Below are 22,215 nucleotides of genomic sequence, written 5' to 3'. Positions count from 1 at the left end.
TTTTGGGGAGAAAAATACCCACTACAGGTTCAGCACTATAGAAACAGGAAACGAGTGCTTTGTCTCTTTTGATTCTTGTCCAGCATTCTAGTTTTAACGGCAGGGATCCAAGAATAATCTCAGCTGACCATGCAGCCAGGCCCACCATGATCTCATTGCCAGTGGCCAGTGGTGTGTAGGTGGTTGGTTAATCAGAATGAGCTTGTTTTTGCATGACATTTTTAGAAGATTGTGTAGGTCACCTATCAAGAGAGAGTCCAGACAAAGTACCCAGCATTTTCCCTATAAATATTCCCACTGCCTGGTGAGTCTTTCCCAAAACTGTGAAAGTTTGGTAAGGGTAGTTTTACCTGTTTATTTTGTCTTCGTGTTCATACTTCTTTAAACACATGATGCTAGCAGTTTCTTTTTATTTACATTTCATATTTGCTTAAATTTATTTCCTCAAGTTTCTGTTTTGTTTATTCCCTTCCTCCTCTGCTTAAGTCAGCAGACCTCAGTTAACAGAAAAGACCAGCTAAACTGGTCAGCTGAAAATCTAGTAATAAAAAGGAAAATCTATTCCCTTTGAAATCAAAAATGAAGGAAAATGTGATATTTTGTTTAATATTTTCATTCTTGAGATTTTTAATGGAATTAAGCTAGTTGAAACTCTAAATTTTTCAGACTGTGGAAGATTGGTATATTTTTTGTCAGATCCCAGTGGATGGACCGTGATGGGCCCCATCTCTTCTCTTGAATTTTATCTACTTCTTATTAAAAATTCTTAAACATTAATTGAGCTTGAGAGAGAAAGGGAGAAAAGGTAGAGTTATAAAGGCTCTGAAACCTTTTCTTTTGGATATGTGTGCTACAAGTGAGACATCTATGCCCTGTCATTGCTTCCATCAAAAAATTTGAGAACTGAGTGTTACCTTGTTTACGTGGGTCCCTCATTTTTTTGAGTTTGAGTCTGAGTCTCCTGGGGCAGAAGGAGTAGCTGAAACAACTTTTCCTGTGCCTGGTGCATGTGGAAGCTGGCATGTAGCCATTATTGCTTGCCATGTCCCAGAGAGATAGCCCTCTGTTTTTGCCTTGTATTAATTTGCAAATGCCTTAGGATGACAGAAACCACAGAAAACAAAAAAAAAGAAGCTCCTGTATGCCTAAGAACCCTCTTATTTCCCCAAGCTGGGCCTCCATAGCACACGAGCACAGTCAGCAACCTGTTGAGCTACCACAGCTGAATTTTTCTGGTTGTTTTTCTGTTTCAGAGAGCTGGGCAAGTCTGCATCACCCCATTATATCAATAACTTTCAGCTGGTACACAGCTGTTTTGAAAGCTTGTCTGTAAACATAACTGTTGTCTTTCTTTCATTGTTCCCTTCTCTTTTTTCCACTCAAGATAGCAAAGCTGAACTCCATCCAGCAGGAAGTGTCCCTGTGATTTCACTGTGGGTCACAGCAAGGAGCAGAGAGCATATCTCTAGGGAAAAGCAACATGGGAATATGGAGACATTTAGAGAAATAAACCTGATGGATTTAATTTTGCTGATGCTGTTTTGAAAGGATACCTTTGAGGTTACTAACATGCAGTATGGGTACAAACAGTGAGGCAAAGAAGCAATTTCCTTAGCACTGCTCCCAGGTTTGAAACTCCCAGGCCCTCACCCCAATTCATCCCACCTCACCCTTGCCATCCTCAAAACAGTTTTCATCCATTCCTGCTTTGAAACTGCAAAGAGAGAGATTTGAGTAGAGCTCTGGCTTGCTTGGGGAAGTTCTTGCTTTAATCAGACACCATGAGTAAAAATGTTTGCAGGGGATGTGTGGCTGTGAGGAGAATGGAGGCTTTTAGGGTGACCCATGGGTTGTCCCCCCACAGCACAGCCAGGCACCCCACACAGGGGCTGTCCCTTTTGAAGTGGGGTAAATGACGTAAAAGCATCTCAGGGTAAACACACTGCTCTTATGTCCTCTGTACAAAATGCATCATTTACTTGAGGAGCATGGCCTGAATGGAGATTTAACGCTGGAGCATCCCATGACTGCAGTTGTTTGTCCAGTGCTTCCATGCATTTTCAACTCCTGTGTAGCACTGGGTACAGCTGGGGAGGTGGAGGCCCAGGAAAAGCCCTGTGGCTGTGGGGTGAGGGGACAGCAGTGCTCCCTGTGCCTGGGCTTCACACACCTCAATGCTGCTGGCATCTCTGCCTGCCCAGCAGTGCCCACCAAGCCACTGCTGCCACCGCCACAGCACACTGTGAGATGGGGCTGCAAGCCATGAGAGTCTGCTGGGAAACTCTTTTGGCTAACAACATTTAGCTCTGCATTTAATTAGAATTAAAATGTGAATGATATTAAACTCCTCTTCCTTTAAAGTTCAGAGAAAATTATTGCAGTAATTAGGCAATAGTTTTGATTATAAATGAAACAAGATCAAGCTTAATGGGAGGTGCTGGAGGCCCCAGCTAGTCAGTCTATGAATTTATCTGGTGTAGCAATCTGGAGAAGGGTTTTTCAGCTGAACAGGTCAGATGAGTGCTCTAAGGTGCACAGTTTCCATGGACATTAGCATTAAATGGAAATCCTTGTCTTCAGTGGGAGTCTGGAACCAGCATTGTGGCTGGCAGCTGGCTGTGGAGAAGCAATGGGGTGGGCTCTTGGGCTGTGCACCCCACCAGGGGCTGGCATGGCCTGGAGCAGGACAGGGCTCCTGGACTGTGCACCCCACCAGGGCTGGCATGGCCTGGAGCAGGACAGGGCTCCTGGGCTGTGCACCCCACCAAGGTTGGCATGGCTTAGAGTGGGACAGGGCTCCTGGGCTGTGCACCCCAGCAGGGCTGCCATGGCCCAGACTGGGACAAGGCTCTGAGGCTGTGTCCCCCACAGGGGGCTGGTGTGGCCTGGAGCAGAGCAGGATGCACAGGTGGGGACCCAGCCCTGCTGCCGAGCACAGCTGGGCAGGGGAGTCTGGCCAGTCCTTGCTAACAAAGAAAACCAGCTGAGGTACAAGGAGAAGTGCAGAGCCCAGAAGGAAAATTGCTTTGCATTTTAGTTAGAAGGAAAATCTCCTCTTTAGTTAAATAGTCTGTAAGGAGCTGGTTGTTAGCATGCTCATGCTATCTTCCCACATATCATATTTCCCTCTAAGTGTCCCAAATCCCTTCTACTTATGCTTTCTGCTCAGGACAGGGATTTGTTTCCTTGTTCAACCTGTTGCTCCTGCATCCCTGTCAGCATCCCTTGCCTGTATCTCACCCCCTACAGAAGCTATAGCCCATGGGCACCAGGTACCTGAAGAGCAAGAAGTGATTCTGTGGGAGGGTGTTCAAGGAAATGAGGTCTATCTTCAGCCTTGCTGCAGTTAGAAGTCAAGAAGGCTTATTCCTGTCAGCAGATCCAACTTGCTTTACCTCCTACCCTCTGGAAATGTTCCCCCAGACTAGTGTTATCAACCCAATTAACATTTCAAAATTCTCAGCTTGCAGGTGCTGGTTTCAGAACAGCAATCTTGTACAATGTTGAGCAATCCAGTTGGCATCAATTTGTTCTTAACCCCTGTTCAAGCTGCAGACTCAAATATGCTCTTTTTCTTTTCAGTATTGTGTACAAAGTAAATAATCCTGAGCAGCACAGGCTACATTAAAGATAATGATGCCAAAATTGGTTTGTTTTTTCTCTTATGCACGTTGGGAATTCACAGTTGCTTTATGAACAATTTATCCTCCCACAATTTGGGTATTTTTAGCTGTTTGATTTAGCTGGTACAGCTATGGCTGCTGCCAAGGGAACTGTGGGGTGAGAGCCCCAAGTGCCGCTGCCCACTCTCCCCAGGTGTCCCAGATATTCATCTTCTTTGCAAAAAGAAGTACATCAAGGTTTGACTTGAAATTAAGAGTGCCTGCATCTTGTGAGCAGGAGAGGTGGCTTTGCCTGGAATGTCTGAACACACTTGTTGGGATCATTGCTTGCAATGACCCTGACATCATTTCACAAGTGGGGATGTGGCTGATGCTGCCATGGGCAGTGCAGTGGCAATGCACAGCCGTGACCCAGGTGCATACCCTGTGGCCTGGGTGGCCTGGGACAGACCCCTGGGGTGCTCTGAGTTGCTGCAGTGGCAGCAGGAAGGTGCTGGAGGTAATGTGGGTAATGCTGGTTTAAGGAGAGCTGGTCACTGGCACAGTCACACATTGGCACTCTCTCTGCCAAGGTGGACTATTGCTTGTCTTCCATCAGTCTGCCAGTCTTGCTGTAGTTAATCCCAGACATCTTCTTTTCCACTAAAGACATGTCTCACCCAGGACTTCCCCCTTTCTTGCAGCTCAGTCAGGACCTGCCATAGTACTTGCATACGCCATGTACCTCAGCTGCCTCCTGTTTCACCTCACCCTGAAATCTAAATACCCCCATGACACATCTTTGTCTTCCCTCTTCCTGTGAGTGCTCCAAACCTTCTTTCCTCCAAATGAGAGATGTTGAGGTACAAATTCAGACACCTGATTTTAGGAAAACCCTTTCCACCTTTACAACTCGGGAGGTGCTGTGCATGGGGCATGTTTCTAGTGTCCACACGCTTGCCCTGCTCATCCCTCATGTTTTGCTTTCTGCTCTTTTGATTTTTCAACCCTGCACCATTTCCTGGGCAGACTGTTCTTGTCTGGGGCTGCAGGGTTGGGAGTGAAGCTCTGTGTGAGTGCACTGGCAGTGACTCTGGGAATTAGGCTCTAGGCCAAATTTTGGCAGGGAATGAAGTCCACTGAAGTCCACGGGTATCTTCCTGTTGGTGTCATGGGCTTGGGAGCAGACCTGGACTTTGACATTCTTCACAGCAGCAGTTCCAACATGAACCTTTGGCATTGTGTGAATAATAGATAGTTATTTTTATATATTGTTTCCAAAGCCGACAACTTGTGTTGGCAGTCAGTGCTCCTAAATGCAGGGAGCTGACTGGCAGCCTGAAACAAAGAGACAAAATCAATAACATAAGCTTCATGTGGCCAAGGACAGTCTCCATGTAGTTGCACCCAACTTGCCATCAGAATTGCTCACAGAATTGCTCATCAGCAGTGTTTCCCATTCCTAGGAAAGGAGGGCTTTGACAGAATTCATTAGTGCCTGCCTAAGAAATAATATATTACACACAAAATGTTATGTTTTTTTACAGCAAGTGATGGAGTGTATTTCTCATGGATGTTACTTTTCTGTTACTGTACCATTTAAAATCACTTTTCTCTAGCAAAAGAGACCTTTGCACTTTGAGCTGTTCCAGCTACAAAACAGAGACTCTTTAGGGACACAGAGAGGATATTTGCCACTGGACGTTGTGGTTGTCTTTTGGAAAGCTAAGACCAAAGCCATCACCTGCTTCCTTTTCAAGGGTGCCCTGGGGGGACACTAAAACTGGTGTCATATACACTTTCTAACCTGAAACACTTCCTCAGTGAGGCTGCTTGATAACTGGGAAAACCCAAGATGGGAGATCTTTAAATTCACAATTATGCCCATTTTGCTTTTCCTTTCTGGTCATGTCTTCCTGGTGTTTCAGGAAGGAATCTTGCTTAGGTTTCCACCTGCCATTTTCTGTGCAGTTTATTTTCTTTCAGGATATTTTCTTTGCATTATAAGCTCCTGAATTTTCTGTAACACAGAAGATATTTTAAGGAGTTTATCTTATGAGTGTTCATAGAGTTCTTATTTCTACTCATGGATGTGAAGCTTTGTAATGCCTACAGCAATGGTTTGGAAGGGACAATATTAGCACACTGATATTTTATGCATTTTAAATCTGCTCCCATGGTGGTGGAAGCACAATGCAAGAAAAGGAGTCAGCTCTGCAATGGTGGCAGATTCTCTGAGGCAAGCTAAAGCTCAGGGCAGGACTGTGCACTCTGTCTCACTTTTATTGACACATGTTGATTTTTTACTGCTGTTTGCTCAGTGGGAAGTGTGGTTTGGGTGCCAGCCCTGCTCAGACAGGCAAGCATTGCCTGCAGTATTCATTTCTGTGACCTGGTGCTACTGATGTGCTACTGACACCCAAGCTGTGGAGAGGACACTAAAAGCTCAGCATCCTCATCAGTAATTCCAGGTTTAGTGCTGGGCTGCGTGTGTATTCACTCCTGTATGTAAAGACATGGCTGGAAGCAATGGGGATGCAGCTTTGGTTATTCCAAGGCCTGTTACCAAGCAGTGGCTGCTACCCATGGCCACAGCTGCTTCTTATGATCTGGGAAGAACAAGAGGTTATTTGAACCTGTGGATTGCTAGCCAAGGATTTTGCATGGCTGTTGTACAAACTGGTATCTGCTATTTCCAGATGTGTTATAAAGCAAAATTATAATGGGTTTGCATTGGTATATCTGTGAAAGAAAGCTCTGATGCTAAGTAAAGTATGCAGCTTTCAAAAATGGTACTAAGACCTTTGTATGTAATAAGCTAAAAATAGTGTTAATTATTTATTTCTGCAAACTTAAAAAAGAAACAAAAGAACCTTTCTGGCCAGGTGCTACCATTGCCAAATATGCATTTCAGTTAAACTTAGCTGTGTTTACATTTCTAGATAATAAAATTCTTTGGTTTACAGACTGCCAGAAGATAGAAAGCTGAGATTAAAGTATCAGATTTGATAAGGTTTGTTGTAAAGTAAAGGTAATAATGAAACAATGCCTATTTAGTCAATTTTCTAGTTATTAATGTGTTTTAGAGAGCATCAAGCTTTCATCAGCCTTTCTTGTCTTCCCTTTTCTTTGTAATGCATCAGGGTATGTGTTTGCTATTAGACCTTTTCATTAATTTGATGAAGGATGAAGATGAGTAAATCTAGTTGTAAGTCTCCTCTTCATCAATGACAATGACTCAAAAGACAACAGTCTGCTTTGATTTCCACCTTGTAGAGAAGGCTTTTGTGGAAATTATACATAGAATAATATTGCCAGAATAAAAATTCAGTGTGCAGGCATCACATTTGTAATGAACACATTTCTGGTGTAGCCACCAGCTGTCCAGAATTCTCTTTGTTCATTCACAGGTCTGTGAGACAGTAAGAGTCTTATTTTAATCCTTCCACCTTGTTTTTGATAAACTTGGCTGCAAAAGCTCTTAAAAGAACCTTTTATGATTTCTTAAGGACATTTGTGTTGCTTTTGTTGTTACCCCAGTGTGTCAACATTTCATCATCTGTACCCACTATTTCACAGTGTACATGTTAAATGCTATTATCCCTATTTTATGGAAGAGAAACTTGAGGACAAAGTGACAAAAGCCATTGGTACAGGGATTTAGGAGCCAAGCCACCAAGGGTGTGGTTGAATCCTTTTTCTTTCTTTGGTCTGTCCTGTGTTTCCCTTTCCTCAGGCTATCTGGGTGGCTGGGGCTGCTAAGATCCAGGCTGTCTGCTCAAATCACTCTTAGCAGGATGCCTGCACATCCCATCTGCCAGCAGGATCTGAGTGTTTAGAGCCCCTTCAGGAAGACTGCTGCACCCAGCAGGTTTGCTGAAGCCTCCACATGATGGCTGTGAGAACTGGTGACAGCTAAGCCTGGGGAATGTGTGTACACTCATCTGTTCCAAGATCTGCTCCAAAGAGTAAAGTGCAGCCAGAATTTTCCAGTGTAGCAACTTGAAGGTTGTTTCACAGCCCTGACTGAAACCATCTTGCACCTGCCATAAACATGATAGGGACTTCTTATGGCTGTATCATGAGACCTTTGGAAGCTCAGATGATTTAGGCCTTTTTAGCAGTTTGGTAGCTGCATATGGTTGGGCATTTCAAACACTGAAGGCCATGAAGTATGGCCACTCCACAAAACAGTACTTTCTAATGATAATTCTCTGGCATTTCTGGCAGGAAACCTTTTAAATATTTATGGAGTATTTCAATTGTAAATCTCAAAACACATATGTTACTGGGTATTTAGGGCTTAAATAATTTCCCAAAAAAGAAAAAAAAATCCACTTTCTTTATTGCAGTTGTTCCCAACCTCAAAGCCAATGTTGTCTGTTGAAAGTAGAATAGATACTAATTTGGTCTCATAAAACCACAGATTGTTTGAACTTTCCTTGAGTTTCTGAATGAATAGCTGATCAGATCCTGTGATGCTGCTCTCAGCCTAACTGAGATATGAAAGAGGCGCTTGTCCAGCCAGTTCTATGGCTGTGCCATTCTTTTGTTGCCTATAGCACACATGCTCTGCTCCTTTTTTACTCTCTTTTTATTTTATGCTCTGCAACAGGGTTGCACAAAGCTGAGTTGGCTTTTAAAACACAACTTCATTTTGCAGCTATATGTCTGTGCCCAGTTTTCTTTTGTGCTGCCCATGGAACAAGGAGGCTGTGTGGTATCTGACACCAGGCTTTTTTCCAGTGATTTATTAACTGTGTCAGAATAGCTGTTGTGAATGCTGGGAAGCTCTTGCATATTGTGACAGTTGATATTGATTATGACAGTTTGTAGACTCTACTGCATTGTCAGACAGTGGATCTTATTTTGTCTTATTACTATACATACCACGGGCTATAGATCATAGTGTTTTCTTAAAAAAAGGACCCATTGTCCAGCATTCTGGCTGGTATGAGGGAACTTCTGTAGCATATTGTGCAACAAATAGCAAAATAGCTCAGGCACCCTATGGGACAAACAGGCAAATGTCAATTGCTTTAGGAAAAAAAAAGTGAATAGTTTGTTCTGGCCTTTCAGGGGAATGAGCTGTGCAAATGACAGACATGGGTAAACTAGTCTGAGGATGTCATTTATGAAAATACTGCCAATCCTGTATTGTCTGTTGATCAGAAATCCACAGACCATATAGGAGGAGTTTGCAATGAGGATTTTGGCTGCCAATAATTTGTAAAGGTTGCTTTGGGTCTTGACGGAAGCTGATACTACGGATTTCTAGAATGAGTCCGAGGAAGAGAAGAAAGAGATTTTTGCAAACTTGGGAGAAAATGAAAGCTGGTATGTGAGCTTCTGTGATGGGCCCATAGAATCATAGAATTGTTTATTTTGGAGAGGGCTTTTAAGATCATCAAGTCCAACCATTAACCCAGCCTTGCCAAGCCCCCCATTTAACCATGTCCCTAAGGGCCATATCCACACATCTTCTAAACACCTCCAGGAATGGTGACTCCACCACTGCCCTGGGCTGCCTGTTCCAATGCCTGAGCACCCTTTTGGTGGAGAAATTCTTCCTCATACTAAATCTAAGCCTCCCCTGGAGCAACCTAAGGCCTTTTCCTCTTGTCTTGTCACTTGTTACCTGGGAGAAGTCAAACAGATCACTCCAGACAATATCCCCTCCTGGTGGATTGGTTTTAGCCAGGCAGTAGTTAAAGTAGCACACAGAAGAAAAGATTTTTATATTTGCATAAAAGCTGCCTCAGTGGGGAAGAAGTCAACAGCTGAGCTTTTACAGACAACCTGATAGGAGGAGGGAGTCAAAAGCCATTTTGTTAATTATGCTGCTGTGATTTACTATATTGCTGCTATAAAACTGGAGGAAAAATCTTCCAACAATACATTTCTTTTCAAAACAAAACCGCACTTGAGATGGAGTGGTGACAGTGAGTAGGAAAGAAATAATTCTGATTTTTTCTGTTCTATTCCTGCATGACCATAGGTCATAAAGTTACACTTGGAGATAACAAACCTTAGCAAAATGACATTTAGCAGTCTATGCTGTTAGACTTTTTGATCTCACACTGATAGATTTAAACACATTTCCTGATGCAATTTACATTGATATGATTCAAAATCCATTTCTGCACATACCTTGTGGTTTAATTGAAATCAGGCTTAATGGCAGGTTACTTGTGTATTATTATCACTGGGATACTTCAGAGCAAGGCTGTGACACTGAGCTGTGGCCTAAGGAAACTGGGCTCAGTTCTTGACCTCACTCTGGGGCTCATTTCGGCCACTCAAACCAGTTCATCTCTCTCATGAGACGAACTCATGCACATTTAAGGTTGTTTGTTTACACTATGACATCTTTCAGAAGGAACATTTCCTACCGGAAGCCACTCTTGATCTCATCTGGGATTTCTAGATGCTGCTCTAATGCTAACCACATTTTCTGTAATGCAATCTGTATTTTAATGAGTCCCTAATGTTAGCAAGGAGACACATTTAAAGTAAGTGATTTGATTTCAGTGATGATGCAACTTCCCATTCCACACATGCATTGAAGTTAGATTAAATTTAGCACTCTCACTGTGTCATAATTATTTTCCATAATGCCAGAATAATCTAGAATTTGTACATTCACAGCGCTGCTGTAAGCCTCAGGGTGTGCTGAAATTTTACAGTGGCAATTCTCAGTCCAGTGTCAGGTATTAGTGCTATATTTTTATAATATGGGTTTTATTGCAGAACAGGCACAGCAGTATCAAAAATGCCTTAAAGGAAGGATAAAATGGAAGAGTTTTTAAATGTCACTTTTCACTACAGGTGTATTTTATTTAAATTTTTTTCTAATATTCATAAAATATTTTTAAGTTATATAGGACAAATGAAAAAGTTCCAGCACTCAGATGTGAAGACTTATTTCCTTAAATGACTTATCTGAAGTCACAATTCTCTGTCTGTGCAGAGTTCTGGCTCTTTAAGCCTGAGACCACACCTGAAGATGATAATTTTGGTATTGTGCTGTGAAAAGCAGCAGTTATAGACTAGCAGTCACTGTCACGGGAGTCACCTTCCTCTTGGTTTCCCTTGGCCATCACAGGGCCCTCAGACTGTTTACACACTAACCCTTGCTAGTTATTTGCCTGGCATCTTCTCCAGGTGTTCTTGCCTCTTTGAGATGTCTTGGGTCCTTTGAGTTACAATTCTTAAGAAATTTTATTTTGTTTTTCTGAGAAAAGGCAATGGTAATAACTTCAGAAGGTGGATACATTTCCCTGTCTCATCCTGGTGCCCTGAGCTGAGTGCCTTGCAGGTCTGTTTCATTTTCAGGAGGCTGTGGGAGCCTCCCTGTCCGTAGGTTGAAGCCTGCTCTCTGACATCTCTGTTATTTTCTCCCTTCCCTTCAGATGGTGTTCACAGTGTCACTGCAGTCTGCACCCTGCGTGTCACCATCATCACGGACGACATGCTCACCAACAGCATCACAGTGCGGCTGGAGAACATGTCCCAGGAGAGGTTCCTTTCTCCCCTCCTGTCCCTCTTTGTGGAGGGGGTGGCAACAGTGCTCTCCACTGCCAAGGATGGCATCTTCGTTTTCAACATCCAAAACGACACGGACGTCAGCTCCAATATCCTGAACGTGACCTTCTCGGCCTTGCTCCCTGGTGGCATTCGAAACAAGTTCTTCCCCTCTGAGGACCTGCAGGAGCAGATCTACCTCAACAGGACGCTGCTGACCCTGATTTCCACACAGAGGGTGCTGCCTTTCGATGACAACATCTGCTTGCGCGAGCCCTGCGAGAACTACATGAAGTGCGTCTCCGTGCTGAAGTTCGACAGCTCGGCGCCGTTCATCAGCTCCAACACGGTCCTGTTCCGCCCCATCCACCCCATCAACGGGCTGCGGTGCCGCTGCCCCCCGGGCTTCACCGGCGACTACTGCGAGACGGAAATCGACCTGTGCTACTCCAACCCCTGCGGGAGCCACGGGCTCTGCCGCAGCCGCGAGGGCGGCTACACCTGCGAGTGCTACGAGGACTACACCGGTACGTGCTTACCTTATCTGGGGCCCGTGATTTATATGTTAGACCAGCAGCCAGGCCAGCTCTGTGGCAAGCTGAAATTGCTGGCATTCTTAGGCAAAGGGAGGGAAACTCCTGGCGCTGCCTTCTAGTCACGAGAAGGTTTGTGGGTGTCCCTTAGGGTGGGTAAGGCCAGTTTCTCTGTGTGTGCACAGTGGTAGGAACCATGCCTTGCTCCAGGTCATGCTGGGGGACTGTCAGCTTGCTGAAGAGATTTGCACTGTGTGAATTTCTGCTCAAAATGCTTTATGCAGACACATTTCTTCTGTGTGGAAGGAAAAAGGTGGGACACATCTCCTGGTTCATGGGTTTGCATGTAAACCCATTGCGGGCCCCTTCACCTACCGGGGCACAGTGTGGGTGCAGTCTCGACAGGAGCTCCTCAGCCCTTGGTCATCAGCCAGCACAGAGCATTAGCATTGTTCTTGTTCCCAAAAAGCTGCAGTAATACACACTTAAGGGAAATGCTGTAACTCAGCTCTGGTTTGTAAATATTCAGATAAGAAGGATGTAGCTGCTTCCAGGCCTGTCTCCACAGCCCACTGAGGAACGTACTTTGCCTCATCATGGACTTGACAGCTAATAAAGATCAAAGTGCTGCTTCTCAAATACTCCTGAGAAGTTACAAAAGAATATTAGGTGAATGTTTTCTGGTGCTTCAGTAAAGTCAGTGAGATTATTTATGTATTTGAAATTGCACACGTATTTAAGCATTCTACACTGACGTGCTGCCAGCTGTAATTTACACTGACAGCTCAGCAATGTCTGCTGTGACCCCTGCAAACAAGGGGTGGAGCAGAGGGGGTTGGTTCCCAACACTGTCTCTCACTGCTGAAGTTATAAAAAACTGAAATCATAAATTATTTAAATTCTAATGTAAAAAAAATCTCGTTGATGTGGATCCAGCCCTCCAGGTGGAAGGCTTTTCCTTCACAGTCTCTGGCTTTTGCCTCAGGGCTGTCATCAAAAATGTGACTGTGGTAGGAGCCAGGAGTTAGCAAGCAGGGACATGGCAGCAAAGGAACTGGGCTTTTCCCTGCATGGGGGACAGGAGATGCTCCCTCAAATTTATGCAGTGCTTGGGGCAGCAGGACCAATCTGATAAGATGAGAAAAAATTTTTGCCTGATGGGAGAAACCCTGAATAGAACTGTGAGATGGTTGGAATATTTGGTGTTTGTTGAGGAGTTACTTTCATGTCAAGCTTCTCATGAACGAGTTCCACAGTGAAATACATTTGAAAGTCCATTATCCATAAATACACAATACACACAGAACTGGGCATCACAAAATAGATTTTATGATCAGTAGATTTCATTTAAAATGTTTGTATACTATTGTACTGTAAATAGGAAGTAGCAAGATTCATTAACCAAAGATATGCATAAAAATGAAGTTAATGCATCCATGTCTTAGTTTTGGAATGACATGCATTCCATCACATTTTTAGAATCTCTTGCTAGAAATCTTCAGAAAAAAAAGCTAAATACACTTTTAGAATGAAAGATAATAAGCTTATATTAATAATTGATGAACGTGTTTAATACTTAATGCTGTAGTCAGAACAAACAGCACATATTTAGAAGAGAAACACCATATTATTCATACACAAAGAAAGATTTGATCTGTAGGTCTATTTTCAGTGCATAATTGTTGAGTTAAAAATTAACTGTCCTCCTGTCAGGGTATTAAAGTGGTCAGAAGTTAAGGAGGGAGCACTGCTTATAGCTTTGTTGTCTTTAGGTTTCAGAATTAGCTACACTTGAGTGAAACACTTTCTTCTGTGGAAGGACAGTTTGATCATATTCAGATTGGCCAGGGAAAAACACTTCCAACCATGACAAAGAGGGCTCTGGAATACTTTATCCCAAAAATCGATGCAAATATTGTAGAATATTTCTGTTTTGTTACTGGATGAATGCAGTAGAAATTTAGTATCTGTTCTGGGATTGGTTGAAGTTGCTTTGATGCCTTTAGGTTCCATGTTGCATAACAATGTTTTGTTCATCAAAGCCAAACATCTACCCACATATGGTGGCCATTAGTTCCTTGATTTTCAACCCCTTTACAAAGCAGGGTTAAAAATGTTATCAACAAGAAATCTTGTTTTTTAAATTACCAGAAATATTTAATGAAGGTGCATTATTGAATTTTGTCCCAATCTCCTTTAAGTATTGTTACTTTACCTATGATTTTAATAATTTAAATATATTCATATCCATTTGGAAGTTCAGTTTATGTCTATTAATCATAATATTGTGTTTTCAGCTTGGATGTGAATTTATTGTTCACAGCATTCCAGATTTTCTATCTATTTGATCTGTAAATAGCACAGGTTGGTTTAGCAGCAGTGTGTGTTGGCTTATGGAATGCAGTGGCCATAAATTGGAATGAGCAGGGAATTGCCAAGTCTAAAGGTTGGAAGATTCTGGTATTACTGAAATTTTATCATGGTACAACTTGGTGTAGTAACATACCAGTATGAGGTACCTACAAATCTTTGAATAAATTGTAAAAGATGAAATATGAATGGTAATAGTCTATGAAATGCAGCCTGCTTTGGGAGCTCTCATGTTTCCATTTCCCAATTAAGCGCCTACACAGAAAAATAAGAAAATACTAAGATCTGTCATCTCTCTGGGGAGATAGGCTGCAATTTGATGAGAAATCACTACACAATCATAACCCTGTACTGATTCTATCTGACTAGTCACCTACTAAAAATATAGTGTTTATTTCCTGTACAAGACAATTATGTCCTATCTTAATAGGATGGAATTTCCCTCCATTTTTCCACCCTGCTTTGAAGCCCTCCATTTGGTTCCATGTAATTGTTAGTCATTTACACATGATGAAAGTTTCCCTGTCTTCAGGAGTCTTCTGTTACGGGCACAAAGGTAAACTGAGCTTCCACAAGGTATTTCTGAAACCTAATTACTGCCTAGGCTGGGGTGATTTGGAATGAACTTCACTTCCTGTGATGTAAGGATGTGAGTGAGGAAGTACATATATTTTTAATCCTTTTTTTTTTTCAGACCTACAACATCTTTAACTTTGTTATATACAAATCAGTGTAGGGAAGTAAGCAATGTGTACACTAATAGTTGTGCCATTGATGGCAGAGAGCTGTGTGCATGACTAAAGGTTAAAAGATGTAATTTTAGTTAAGGAAACAAATTTATTGAACACTATATAAAGCCTGTATAATTTTTCCAGCTTCATTTCATATATCTTTGAGCACTGCAGAAGCAGCTGGGATGAGCTGTAGGTGAAGGCTTAGACACAGGTGGAATTGTCTGTACTCCCCAGGGAGCAACCCCTGAAGTGCAAATGGATCATGTCATGGGCACTGGTTTAGGGGCATGGATGCCACAGCAGTTCCTGCATGAGCTGTACTTCCAGCCCCATCCTGCTGCCTCCCATGGAGCACACCGCTGTGGCCATAAATCAGCACCTTTTTGGGTGTGAATTCCCACTGTTCCTGCCCTGCCATGAGTGGTGCCTCCTCCAGTGCTGTTCTCGTGGTGCTCCTGCTCAGCAGCCACCAAGACTGCTCTCTTCTATGGTCATGTTCCCAAAAAGCAAAATTTAATCAACACAGAACAAAAGTGCTCTAATGGAAAAGAAACCAGCTCCTGAAATAAAGAAGAAATTCAATGTTCCCACAGTTCTCCTTAGCGTTATCACATTCTCTCTGCCTCCTTTGCTATGCAACCCCTAGCAAGGAGCAGTTTGTAGGGGAAAAAGATCATCAGAGAATTCCCCATATCCTTTGCATCTCTCCTTGGATTTCACTTCAGAGAGAGGAGAAATCTTACATGGTTGTAAATCTTCTAGTAATCAAATACAGCAATTAGAGATTTTCTGCATGTTACACTTTTTTCCCTCCTAATTTGTATTTGTGATACCATATTGACATGAGGAATCATTACATCTAATGTGCCTGCTATGAATTCAAACTTTGTGTCACGAGAAGGTAATTATAGCTGGTTTCTCAGCATCCTGCCAGAAGTTCCTAATCACATTGCTTAGTAAGTTCTCAGTGTTTGGCTCTTGCAAACATAGAACATAAAAGTAAATGTGAGGATATCTTCTGCTTTATCTTTACTTATACCCATTCTTCAGATAGTAATTTCTCAGCTCACTCTGATACCAGATTCTCCTTTTTCAGGCCAGAAAGATTTATTTCAGGGAATTTCAGCTTTGAGGTAGAGAAATCTGGCAGCCACTGTAGTCATAATGAGTGTTTTATCTCGTGCAAGAAGGTCTGAAATTCCACCCTCAGTTGCACTTCTGCAGCTTGTTGGGATCACAGGTGTGTAACAGCCAAATCCTGTACAGCAAAGCTAAATTTGATTCCTTCCTCCCTGCATCTTTAACTCCTTGTTTAGCTCATGGAAGGCTGTGGTTTTGTGACAGCAAGTATGAACAAAGGTTATCCTTACTGGCCTATAGGGCTTGACAACATTTTCAAGCAGCTGTGACCAAGTTTTTCTTTAATACAAAACACCAAACAAGAAATTCTGTCATCCACAAACTCTGCCATGAATGCAGAGACATTGTCCTTGCCATGTGACAGCTTCATTGATCATATCTCTGATTCTTCAGTCAAATATTAAGGAAACACAACGAAGATACTGCTATGTTTTGTATCATTGCTGCTTAACAGTATCTTTTAGTCTAGGCCTTCAGAGTTATGCTACTGGACTCCACATGGTTTTACATACTAAAGAGATAAAAACCTAGACAAGGTCTAATAAAACATATAGGCAATTTTAACAGTTTAAATACAATTACAGTTATTAGAATGCTGGATGATTTGCAGTATTTCCAGAATTTGAACTCTTAATGGAGTTTTATGAAGTTTTTCTGTTGATTTTGGATGCAGGAAAAATTGAAGAAGAGTGCTGACTAACTTTCATTGTTTCTCAGTGCCTCAAGTAGAATACCTGGTTGCCTTACCTTGCAGTTTCTGTATGCCAGTACTGTGAAAAAGCTTGTGGAGGGTGATGGCATGCCAGTGAAAGTCTGGACAGTGTTGAAGGTTTAGACATTTTTCTATTTTTTTCTTTTTCAGCAGTGCTATGCCATGCCATTATTCTGATGCTTGTAGTGAAACTAGGTCTGCATAACAGCATCACCACTTCCTTTGATTGCTGTGTACCTGACTCTCTGCAACTTTTTCACATCTGATGGAAACATAATAATTGTTTGCTTGTAAGATCCATCCTTACAATTAGTACTCCTTGGCTGATGTCCCAGCACAGTCTTTTCCATCCATCTTCAACTTTCTCTGTTTCATCAGCCCTTTTCTGCCTGTAAGCAGTTATCTCTGTGGGTGTAGGCATGGCAAGCTGTGCCCCCACGTTGGCAGCAGTTGTGTAAAGCCAGGTGCCTCTCTTTCCTCCCAGCCCCTTCCAAGCCCACAATGCTTACAGCACTTGGGTAGCTGCAAGGGCCCCATTAGCAGGGAGGTGGATGGTCCAGAAGCAGAGCTTAAATCCTCCAAATGCTTTTCAGAGCATGACTGGTGTAAAAGATAGAACAGGCTGTCATTAGTGTTATTTATTATCTTCATCAATGACGTAGACATAGGGATCAAGCACACCATCTGCAGATTTCTCAGATGACACCAAGCTGAGTGGTGCAATCACACACCTGAAGGATGGGATGCCATCCAGAGGGACCTGGACAAGCTCAAGAAATGCATAGTGTTGCCATGAGAATCTCATGAGGTTTAAGAAAACCAAAAGCAAGGTCCTGCACCTGGGTTGGAGCACCCCTGGTACCAACACGGTCTGGGGGATGAACAGATGGAGAGCAGCCCTGCCAGGAAGGACTCAGAGGTGCTGGTGGTTGTGAGGCTGGATGTGAACTGGCAATGTGCTCTTACAGCCCAGAAAGCCAATTGTGTCCTGGACTGCATCAAAAGCAAGTCAAGAGCAGCTGGGGAAGGGCCACTCCTGGGCTGCCCATGGCTGGAATCCTGGGGGGATCCCTGGGAAAGGCATTTCCTTCCTGACACGGATTCTCAGCAGAAGTCTGTACACCCACTCACCTGGTGTGTTTAACTCTGAGATTTGCTGTGCATGTTAAAACAGGTCCTTGCTTCTTTTTGTGGCAAGGTTTGCTGTTCATGCATGCAGGGATGGGGCCAGCACACCATAGCCTTACAGCTGGATCCAAATGATGCTGCACTGGGGCTGTGGTCCAGATATCACAACTGCATGACTGCCTCCTCCAGAAGATAAGTGAAACAATAAAAACAGAGTAAAAAACAATCAGTCAAATTCTGAAGTCTATTATTGTCATGTTTCTATTGATTATATTCCTGTCCATGTCTATTACCAAGTCACAGGAGATGAGTGTTGCAGATCTGGAGTTTATATCAGGACTCACTGAAGAGGTCTACCATTTCTCTAGGTGGGATTTTATCTGGAGGGCATGTCCTTCAGCTAATCTTCAACCTACGCTCACTTGTCAGGATGCAAAGAGCCTGTGCTAATTGGATTACTGTGGTGTCTTTGTTGACAGTTTAGCTCTCAAATGCTGTACATGGCCTGCAGCCTTCACAGCAATCTGCTATGCTTTTTCTTAAACCCAGGCAAAGAGTTTTATCGCATTACCCTCCTCCTGATGTGCATAAACTGGCTACTGTTTGAAGTTCCACAGTTTCCTCAGCCATGTCCAAACCCTCCTTGCCCCCACCCCAAGGTGCTGCATGTGGGGTGCTCTTTGATTCAGCTGGCCTGCTGCAAGTACTGGGGGCTCAGATGCCTCACATGGAGCCTTGTGTCTTGTCTTCCTTGCCCATGGAAATATTTGCACTGATCAAAGTCCTTTGCTGTCATGTGGAAAGCTAGCTACAGACCTCGTGTTGTGTTTGTTCTTTTTAATTAGTTTTATAATTATTTGACAGGACTCATGTTCTTGCTGGGTGCTCCTGCAGTGGAGGCATGATGGGTTCTTTGTGGAAGCAAGGAGCAGATCACACACCAATGTAATCACTTAGCTCTGGTTTCAGGAGCTACCTTAGTAATTAATCTCCAATATACTTATGAATTCAGCTCTTCCAAACTGTTCTGTGTCTAGGAAATCCTCCTTACTGATTATGGCTTATCTTCTTTTGCTTCTCTATAAGACAGCTGTGGGGCTGGCTGCTTCTTCCCTTCATTTAGCCACTCCCCTCATTTGTCAGCTGAAGAGTCTATCAGTGACAATTTTACACTTTCTCCCCAGATTTTGATTTAAAAAAAAAAAGTAAAAGTAGCATATAGCTAAAATTCAGTGACCAGATAACTCGGGCAGTAACCTGTTTCAGGATGGTTCCATTCTCAGTTACATTTTCACACTTGCTGGCTTCTACTGCCCTTGGTGTCTGTGAGATCAGGTGGAAGATGGAGAGAAGGTTGTGGGTTTTTTGGCTGTGGCCTGTACAGTACAAAGTCAAGGCTTGCTGACATGAGGGGCCTGCAAGCACAGACTGTGGTGGGACAGGGTTGCAGCTGAGGGACAAGTGCTGACCCAGCTCTTCTACAATGCAGATGTTCAGTATCTAGCCCTGATGGCCAGGTGTAACCTCAGGATGGTTTGGGTTGAAAGGGACCTCTAAAAATCAGCTAGTCCAAGCCCTCTACCGTGGCTAGCATTTCAGTCTCTTTTTTTCAAGCTGAATTTCATTAAATAGCTGTGTGAAAGAGCACATTTGACCCTGACACCATGCCCAGCTATGCTCCCGTTTGCTGTCAGGCACCCTGCTTTGTGTGAGCAAGGCAAGCTGCCTACCTGGTGTGGGTGCCTGCCTGGCTCTGGCACTGACCTCTCTTCCCACCCCTTGGTAAGGAAATGTGCTGGGAGTGTGAGCTCTCAGTGGTGTCCAATGGCACAGAGATACACAGAGAGCACCTCAGCTTTCCTGTTGGCATCCTGGTCAACAACAGCCTGGTCCCAATTTAGCATTCCCTTTATTCTAGCGCGTGTGAAATCTCTTTTATTGTATTTTACTGTGTATGACATTGCTCTGTCAATTATGAGCAGTTTCTTGAATTATTTTCCTGGTTTTATATTGATGGTATTTCTGTTACCACGCCTAAATGGGAGTCACAATTCTCCTAGGCTTTTTGGAAACCTTTGTTATAGCACATTTTCTTATCATCTTTGGTCAAACTGAAATAAAAAATACTTCACTGTGGGAAGTAAAGTGAAATTCATCAAAGTGAAGGTATTTGCTATTATAATTTTATAGGTACATGTAAAACCCCTCCTCACTGATGTAGCTAAATTCCCACACACTGTCATAATTGTGAACATATATATGCATTGCAGATCCTTGGTCTGACAGGAATTACACGCATGGAGGTTTGTTTTCATTAAAATATTTTAAATAGCAGTTTATTAAACAACAGCAAGTTTCTCTGTGACCATAGTTTACAATTGTGTTTTCATTAATTTAGCCAAGTCGAGCCTTGTTTAATGTAAGATTTAGGGAGTTTTTTCCCTATTGTTAAATTTCTAAAAGGTTAGCTGGATAAAATTTTAAGCTGCACAAGTGCATTCTCATTACCCAAACATACATTTGCTAAATGTCAAAACAACCCATATGTTAGACTACCCCTTAAGTGTTTGTGGTTTTTTCTCACTGAAAACAAATCAGATAAGAAAAAAGGGGGAGAGAAACGAGGAGAAAAACCCAAAAACTTGCCTATAAGTTATTTGTGCGGAAGATAAAATCATAATGAGATAGTGTTTTTTTCCAGTATACCTTATGTTCTGAAAATCCCCTCACCATGTTCACAGCAGATCAGAGGTGAAAACAAAAGAAAAAAAAATCAGGACATTTGAAGTGAAATATTCTAGATCTTCCAAAACAAAAAAGAGATTTAGCTTTCAAGGATCAAGGTAATGGAGCTCCTTTTCTCCTGTCTGCAAATAAAAAACTGGGAAACAAAACTGGGAAGCAGTAAAACTGAATTATGAAAAACAGTTTGGACTTCTGTATATATATTTATAATTCCCAAATTACACATTTTTGTTTTCATCAGTGGATAAACAATGGGAAAGTGGCAGGAAGGATGGTTGGGTGCAGAGAGGAGGGTGTCAGGATGATATCCTGTTAGGAAGGAAAAAAAAAGCATGAAATAGTTTCTTGTGTCTCTGTTCTTTGTGTTATGATGATTGAAAGTTTCGACAGTTGAGCACCAGACTGAGGCACTTGGCCTTGAACATCAAGATAATTACAGTTGTGCAGAGCGTGGTGGGAACCACAACTTCATTGTTGTTGCCAATGCTCTTTTGTTTAGAGCACCATGGTTCAGTGCCTGCATGGCAGCCCCGCTCCTCCTGGGGCGGGTTTTGTTCGCTGCCCCCAACGCGCCTTCCAGGGAGCCCACACGCTCAGTCCTCACTTTCTACAACTCTACATGAGGATACTCCACTTCTCAAATTCTCCATAGAGAAGCTTATGAGACCTTTTACACAGCATTTTCATATGGTATAATTAAAAAGCATGTTTTAATTAGATAGGCCAGCTTCAAAGGGTCAGCACAACTGATGTGCATATGTGTGTAAGAAAGATAAAGATATGAAGATGAATGCCTTATATTAATAATTAAACACATTCTAATTGACACAATGAAGTGTATTAACTCTAATAAGATGGTAATCACTTAAGGTTACTTTAAAATTGAATGGTATTTAACAAAAAGGCTGAATTTTAATTCACTGGACTGCTGTAAGCAGAGTTAAGTACCAGCTATGAAAGCTAGCTGGATTAATTTTTTAAGAGTTCATTTAAAAACACTTTTTAAGAAAGTAACTTTTGAATTTCCATCTGTTCTGTAGGTTTAAAAAATATATGGATTTTAAGATTTGCTGTGCAAGATGTGTGTGACATTACAATCCCTTTTTCATGACTCATTAAGAAAAAGTCAGTTTCCCTGCTTAAGTTGCTTTTTGTTTTCAGTTTCTGTTCCTGTGCTCTGTACTAAATATTTTTGAGGCTACCAAAACATAAGATTACAGAATTCTATTTTTAACCTTAATCCTTTTAATTTGACAAGCAAAGGGGCATTTTTGATTGGTTTTTTTTAGAATTTTCTTTCAATGTATAACAATGAGAATTTGATCAGCATCAGATTGTTTTGCCAGCTCTACCTATCCCATGATGCTAAACCACTGAACTACAACTCACAGTAAAGACAGACAGACAGTGCTTTTAAGTATACCTTTCTTTTAAGCTGATAATTCTCATATAAAATAAAATACAGAGCTCTGAACTGCCAGCTTCCTAACATGCACTTACAATGGTTTTCTGTTGCATCATTAATATTTTATGGTTTATCTTCAGTTATTCTCACTAATTGGCCATTATGCTTCTTTCCATCAGAGCTTCGGGGACCACCTAGGGTGTGAAGGGGCATGGTTTGATTTGGGGCCTGCCTGGTTCTAAATTGCCATGATATTTGCCATGGCATTGGATTACACTGAAAATGGGAGAGTAGGATTTTCCTGTGAAAACTTCTAATTTTA

At 42.3% G+C, this 22,215-nt stretch overlaps 1 protein-coding gene across 1 annotated transcript in view; it reads left to right on the top strand.

The window, feature by feature from the left end:
* The window catches only part of CELSR1 (cadherin EGF LAG seven-pass G-type receptor 1), a 163,321-nt gene that overhangs the window by 55,835 nt on the left and 85,271 nt on the right, over window positions 1-22,215 (top strand). Inside the window, 1 exon segment of the mRNA XM_036401298.2 lies at window positions 11,015-11,653. Coding sequence (XP_036257191.1) covers window positions 11,015-11,653 — 639 coding nt within the window.

The sequence above is a fragment of the Molothrus ater genome, chromosome 5, assembly GCF_012460135.2.
Source record: "Molothrus ater isolate BHLD 08-10-18 breed brown headed cowbird chromosome 5, BPBGC_Mater_1.1, whole genome shotgun sequence".
In the NCBI taxonomy this organism is placed as follows: Eukaryota; Metazoa; Chordata; class Aves; order Passeriformes; family Icteridae; genus Molothrus; species Molothrus ater.
The sequence above is the reverse complement of the archived record's forward strand: the minus strand, read 5'-3'. Positions and strand labels throughout refer to the sequence as shown.